A 7,500-nucleotide genomic window follows, 5' to 3' on the forward strand; every position below is an offset into this window, starting at 1 on the left:
AGAGAGAGAGAGAGAGAGAGAGCCAGAGAGAACGAGAGCTCTGGGGGGCGTTTGCATAGACACCTGCCTTATCGCACCCCACCTGCTCCAAGGAGGTTCTAAATGCTCCCATGGCTTTTTATTTCCTCTCTCTCTCTCTCTCTCTCTCTCTCTCTCTCTCTCTCTCTCTCTCTCTCTCTCTCTCTCTCTCTCTCTCTCTCCACCCAAACTGGCACACAAGCTGCCGCCGTGTTCCTCGGGTTTGCTCCTCGGGAGGCAATTTTGTGAACAACAATCAAGCATATCCTTGCTGTGGGTTTTGGCAGGCGGGGCAAGAAAAAAAAATCCCTCTTTACACCTTCCATCCATCTGCTGCGGTACAAATCCCATGTGTGTGCCTATCCGTAACCACCACACCGCCACCCCAATACCTCCCAGCCCCACCTCCCCAATACCTCCCAGCCCCATGCACCTCCCCAATCAAAACTCGTTCATTTCCCCGGTGAGCTTGTCTGGCCAACGTCCCACCTCAGGTTCCTGGTGGAGGGGGATAAGGGAGCCTGCTCCAGGCTGCCAAGCAAAGTAGCGTACGGTACGCTATACCTCAGGCCGCATGTTGGCACCATATGCCATAAATGAGCATCGCCGCACCACACCGGTTAGAGGAATAACGGCAGAAGTAGCAACAGCAGGAGGGAGAAAAACCCAAGAGGTTGAGGGAGGGAATTGGAATAGGAGGTGTTTAAAGGCTTTGTGCAGCATTATTTGTTGAGTTCGTGATGTGTTGTGCATTATAAATCAGGTAAATTCAAATTAGTTTTTTTTTTTTTTTGGTACATGGCTGCGGGTCTTAAACCAGGTTACCGCAACACGAGCATCAGGAGTAACATACAGTACATTCTGCATAAAATAAACAGCACCAGCAACTTCCACCATTGAAGAGACAACTCATCAACTATAAACGTGGACCGGGAAGAACACAGATGTTGTGAATTATTGGGACTTACTGTAATTCATGAGCAAAAAAGTCCCATGCTTGACTTTGATTTTATGACTCATTCGTCTAACATTTGCTGCTTGCTTATGTCCTCTTTCTACATGCTGTTCAGTGTAAAAATGATAATCTACAAGATCCTCCTCAAGATTCAACTGAGGTAGGTAGGTGGTGAACCTCAGAAAGTGACAGAAATCTACAATTATAGTTTGTCTCCCGTCTCGCTTCACACATGGCTGGGTGTTTCTTATACCATAATGTCCTTAATGGCAGCAGGGACAGTTGTTTTTAACACCGTTTCCCTCCACTGGTTCCAGAGGCTGAGAGATTGGAGCGAGCACCATTAGGAGGGATAGGAGGCCCATGTCGGAGATCTGCCACAGGGAGTTAGCCGGCTAGATGATACGCTTGTCAGCAGTGCTAAGAGGGTTTTGGTGGGCATCTGAGGACACACGCAGCGGCTCTGGGAGTGGAAATTGATTGTTGACAGGGGGAGCTTGAGGTGAGATGGTTGTTGACGAGTTTTTTGGAGGCCTTGTTTAAGATGGGTTCTGCAGGGCCGTCGCTAGACATCAGGAGAGTGCGCAGAGTGCTTAGGGCAACAACCTGTGCTTTCAATGGGGCACCAACCACTTTTCCCTCCAAACTTGGGGCCCCTTAGATTGAGATTGACTTAAAATCATCATGAAAAAAATATTGCAATTACATTACAAAACATACAGTATAGGCTAGTATTTATTAGTTAGTAGATCATTATCATTAATTATGAGGGGTGGGTCCTGACAAGTTATGCTTAGGGCCTCCAAAACATAGCAGCGGCCCCAGGGGTGTTATGCAGGGGGGTAAAGTGTGACTGAGTCACCAGGGACCCGTGCATTGGGGTCCATTGGAGCTGATTGTACATAGGGCCGACAATATGCTGCTACACCCCTGAGCGGCCCTGGGGTTCTGCACTGAAGGGCAAGTGAGCATTAGTAGATTATTATTATTATTAATAATAATATTTAATTATGAGGGGAGGGCCTCCTGACCATTTATGCTTAGGGCCTCCAAAATCTTAGCAGCGGGCCCAAGGGTTCTGCACTGAAGGGTAAGTGAGCGTTAGCGATGCCGCTACTGTCTCAGAGCTGCAGCAACCACATGCTGGCTCAGATCGACATGAGAGGCAGACTGACACTAATAAGAAAGAGAGGCATTGATGCACACTAGTAGCAACTCCTGAATGCTTTCCTCATCACACATTCTCTCTCTCTCTCTCTCTCTCTCTCTCTCTCTCTCTCTCTCTCTCTCTCTCTCTTCTCTTTCTCTCTCTCTCTCCAGTATCTCTGCCTATTGTTCTCTACAACATCTATCTATCTATCTATCTATCTATCTATCTATCTATCTATCTATCTATCTATCTATCTATCTATCTATCTATGTCTCTCACACTGTCTTCTCATCATAGTCATTTATTCCGTGTTTAACGAGTTTTCTCGCCCCCATCCTCCTTTTCCATCATCTCTCAGCTATCTGTCATCCAATCTGCTCACCCATTGTGACGTCTCCTCTAAAAAACCTTCCATTCCACCCCCTGTGTCCCCCACCATCACATACCCCCCCCCTCCTCCTCATCTCTCCTCCCATCACTTCGCTCCTATTCCCCTATTCACTTCCGTCTTCTCAGCTTGCATGTCTGATTCGTCCTCCTCCAATCTGACTCACTCATCCAGACGAGGAAACTGCCGCTCCCCTGTCATCCCAAACAAGAGCACTGGGCTGGGCTCGCTCTTGCTATCGCTGGCGCACCGACACAGACACTCACTGTGGAGCAAGTGTACTCTGGGAGTTCGCCATGTTCTGACTCAGGAGATCTCTTGCATACACAGACGAGAGAATGAGGGAGAGAGAGAGAGAGAGAGAGAGAGAGGAAGGAGTAGGAGGAAGACGATGAAGAATAAGAAAAGAGAGAGAGCGGAAGAAGAAGGACAAAGATGATGAAAAATAAGAAGAGAGAGAGGGAGAAGAAGGACAAAGATGATGAAAAATAAGAAGAGAGAGAGGGAGAAGAAGGACGAGGAGGAGGAAGACAACTTAGAAGAAGGAGAAGAAGAGAGAGGGAGAGGGGCAAGAGAGTGAGATAGCGAGAGAGAGAAAGAGGAAGGAGGTGGAGGAAGATGATGAAGAGTAAGAATAGAGAGATGGAAGGGGAAGGGTGACTAAGAAGAAGGAGAAGAAGAGAGAGGGTCGAGGGGCAAAGGAGAGAGACAAGGGTTTGCAGAGAACACCAGAGCACAAGAGCTGAGGATGGGCTGACCTGTCAGGCTGTTTAAATCGTCCTGAAAGGTTCGACCTTTCCTAAAGGCACGTCTGGCCATCGTCCAGAAGACTTTTTTCTCCTGCGAATTTACATCACACAACTGTGTGTGCTAAATACATCAAAAAGAGAGAGGCCAGAGAAACAACTACTATATCTCGGTCTTCACTTTTGCTGAAGTATTTTTTTTTATTCACTAGTAGTCATGCACCAGTCATATCATCCTGATAATAGATCAGGAAGGAAAATTTACTTTTTTCCCCTCAGTAATAGAAATGTCTCCTGATAAACACACATTTCTGCACAGCGTTGCGCAATGCTGCTCCCTTTGCTACATTCCCTCTCCTCTCTCCGTCTCCATGCCTTTAGATAATGGATCCTTCATTATTGCGTCTCTTGTAAAGGCCTTTTTCCTGCTAGACGTATGTCCTCCTCGCTGCTACTACGGCTACAGGCCAGGCAGGAGAGGGAAGAAGGTGATTGGTGGATCTGTCAGGGCAGCTAATAGTCACTATTAATAACGGCGCTGGTGTGACCATTAGGGTAATTGGGTGATAATGATGAGCTCGCCCAGGACCACACAGCAGGCAGCAGCCCGGCACGGCAAGGAGCGGAGTCATCATATGCTACGAATATTTTACTGGGGGAGAGAAGGGGTGAGGTGGGGGTGGTGGGTGGTGGTGGGGCACAAAAGAGCAGGTGAAGTGTCATTACGTGGGTTAGGTGGTGGTGGTGGTGGTGGTGGGGAGCAAGAGAGCAGGCGAGGTGCTCTACGAATAACTTCCTGGGGGAGAGAAGGGTAGGTGGGGTGGTAGATGTCAGGATGAGGGGTGGCAAAAGAGCAGTGCACCTCACTGGTGCTCTGTGGATAACTCACAGAAGTTGTAGGTGGTGGTGGTGGTGGTGGTCGGGAGCCAGGGAGCAGGCAAGGTGCTCTGCGAATAACTTACGTGGGTTCGGGAGGTGGGGGGTTGAGGGATGGTAGATGGGGGTGTATTCGGGTGGGGGCAAAGTAGATGGTACTCTGCTAATAACTTAATGGGGTTGCAGGGGTGGGTGGTGGATGGTGGTCGGGAGCCAGGGAGCAGTCGAGGTGCTTTGCAAATAACTTATGAGGGTTTGGCAGGGGTATGGTAGATGGGGGTATGTGTTCGGGTGGGGGCAAAGTAGATGGTGCTTTACTATTAGCTTAATGGGGTTAAGTGGTGGATGGTGGTGGTGGCAAAGGAGCAACTGAGGTGCTCTGCAAATAGGAGTTGTAGAGGGGATGGTGGTGTCGTGTTTGGGTGGGGTGGGGGGTGCAAAAGAGCAGTCTAGGTGGTAAGTGAACCGTGCCAGGATGGCAAGCCGGGGGCAAGCAAAGGCAAGCGGGGGGCAGACGGTGGTAGTAGTGGAAGTGGTAGGGGTGGTGTTGGCGGAGGTGGTGCACTTCGGCCCCTAGCCCACCCCAGGGGGTCCCCCCTCAGGGGAAACACACAGGCAGAGACTGACACTCTCAGTCGGCTCCCGGACTCCCCTCTCAGTCACTAACTACCTTCAGCTTCCACATGACGTGACCAGACTCTCTATTGGGACACGGCTATATAGCCGAGGGGGACATAAAACACAGCAGCCCACACTGAGGCTGTTACTTTTACTGGAGGTGGAGGTGGTGTATGTGTGCGAGTGTGTGTGTGGGGTGGTAGTGGTATATGTTCGAGTGCAAGTGGGATGGTGTGGACCAGGGGGTGTTTTATTACACTCTCTCTATTCCCCCAGCGTAAGATATTATTGTTAAAATACAAGCCAAGATTTAAAAATATATATGGGACAGGTGAAATAAGTGGAGACACCAGACTGAAATACAGAACGGCGGAGCAGAGGGGGAGAAAAAGAAAAAGAAACGGAACAGCCTGGCAACCTTCAGCGCTGGCTCACATAGCATGAAGGTTATCGTCTCATCTCTACATGGCCTTACTAGTAAGTGTTTCAATGACAATATGAAATAAGTTTGTGCTCATTTCACTACTTCTATCACTGAAACGGCAATGTTGCTAATGTATTTTTTGCATGTATCTTGGGGCGCCGTGTGGGCTTGTCCCCTTGCATGGGCGAGGCATAAATGCAATCTCGTTGTGAACCATGAGCATTGTGTGCTGTGGAGTGCTGTGTCACAATGATAATGGAAGTTTCCCAGTTGGGTTTTCAAATCTACTAACTGGTTTGGTGCATTCTGTTGGTCCGAATGCCAGGTTTATCACTTAATGGTCTTGGACTATACCCTCTTGTTTACCCATCAGGTCTTTTCAATGACACAATGAAATATATATTGTTGGTTTTTTTACCCTCTTCCCTTGTCACTGAAACATCAATGTCTTCAGTGTTGTCATGTACACATATCATCATGATATCTCCTGACCTTAGCCTACTGGCAAGTATTTTTTGCAATGATAAAATGCAATTACTTTTTTTTTTTCGTCTGACACCGAAATGTCATTTCTTTCATTTTATCATAACACTGTTACACCAGAGGCAAGAAATAATAAATAAATATAAAATCCCTTCTTCCAGAACCAGCCTGACACATGGTGCTTAAATATTCTGTTTCACACCATTTGGCACAATTGAAAATTAGGTGATTAAAATAACCTGCTATATATAATGAATATATATCTAACGCTCCGCTGCACTGAATGGGAATGAAAATGTCATTTGGCTACAATATTTGCTGAATGTTTTCCTGGTGGCTAGTCATGCAGGAAAATATAATTTTCAGAGAATATTTAGGGCTGCCATTGCTTGATGTGTCATGTGAGACCAACCAAATAACTGTATATAGATATGCTGCAGTGTACACATGCATATGCATACTGTTTGCCCTATATGTATGTCTATGATAGTTGCAAAATATATTTTCAAAACGTTCAAATTTATGGCCATTAACTATGCGGAAGGTAATTTTCTGATCATATTTAGTGTAAGGACTACTTGCAGGTTGATCATGTACACGTACAGCGTCTCTCGCACCATTTTTTGGTCTCGGATGTCAGGTGGTACAACAACACCTAATGTACTGTAATGAATATGCTTCTTAGGTAATCCACTAAAAACAACAACAAAAAATATTTGAATCCATACAATAGTGGCATTAGCTGACACCCTGACATGTGCTACTAAAATGTCCATGACCCGTGTATGTATGTACTGTATGTATGTATGTATGTATGTTATGTATGTACTGTATGTATGCATGTATGTACTGTATGTATGTATGTATGTATGTATGTATGTATGTATGTATGTATGTATGTATGTATGTATGTATGTATGTATGGATGAATGTATGGATGTATGTATGAGTACAGTATGTACTACAGTATGTATTTATGTACTGTATCTATGTATGTACATATGTGCAGTGTATGAGTGTACCAACCTTAGTGCAGTTGTTAGCTTTGTATATGTATGTGTGGATACATGCATATGTATTTACAGTATCTGTGTATTGAGTGTACCAACCTTAGTGCAGTTGTTAGCTTTGGGCTCCAGGTCCTCCACTTTAGTGATCTGCTTGAGGAAGTCGGACTCCTGCATGCCTGGCTTGGCCCCCCGCCGCTTGAACACGGCCCTGGGATTGGACAGGATCACCTGCAGGTTCACTGCAAACCCTGCGTGAAGAGGAGGACATTGCACAGTCCATGAATACAAAGTAGAATACAGTTCAATACTGTACATCCCTATATGTGGAGATTCATTACAAAATGGTGCATGTCCATTTTGGAACATTTTGGGAATTGACATTTTTGTATTGGGCATGTCATTGCATTGCATTGTGAAAGGCATTTTAATAGGTTTAAAAAGTATGATCTCATGGCAAGAATTCACACATAGAGGATTGGACTTCTGCACATTGTCATTTCCAATAATAAAATGCAAAAGTAAAAAACAAAATGTGGATATACCACTTTGCAACAAAACTCTTCATATATATTCAGGTTAAAACCAGAGACAGAGGGGACAGATTTTGATACAGTGTTTCTCAAAATAAGCCAGTGGTCCACAAGCAGCTGAGTTTTTTTTAATCATTTTTATGCTTTTATTTTAGTACTGTGACAGTAACTCCAGTTCTAATGGGCACCTAATGGGTGCATGGGTTCCCACATGATTATCCACAGCAGCAACCAGCCAGACTTCTTATAATACTGTATGGTCGTTTTCTCATGACATGGAGTGGCACCTTCCAAATGTATAC

At 45.7% G+C, this 7,500-nt stretch overlaps 1 protein-coding gene across 1 annotated transcript in view; it reads right to left on the minus strand.

Annotated features, from left to right (window-relative positions):
- Positions 1-6,767: 6,767 nt before the first annotated feature.
- The window catches only part of LOC134444667 (galactosylgalactosylxylosylprotein 3-beta-glucuronosyltransferase 2-like), a gene marked incomplete at its 3' end in the record, with an annotated part of 30,349 nt that continues 29,616 nt past the window's right edge, over positions 6,768-7,500 (minus strand). Inside the window, exon 3 of the mRNA XM_063193903.1 lies at positions 6,768-6,916. Coding sequence (XP_063049973.1) covers positions 6,768-6,916 — 149 coding nt within the window. The remainder of the gene's footprint in view (positions 6,917-7,500) is intronic.

The sequence above is a fragment of the Engraulis encrasicolus genome, unplaced genomic scaffold (assembly GCF_034702125.1).
Source record: "Engraulis encrasicolus isolate BLACKSEA-1 unplaced genomic scaffold, IST_EnEncr_1.0 scaffold_64_np1212, whole genome shotgun sequence".
NCBI classification, from domain to species: domain Eukaryota; kingdom Metazoa; phylum Chordata; class Actinopteri; order Clupeiformes; family Engraulidae; genus Engraulis; species Engraulis encrasicolus.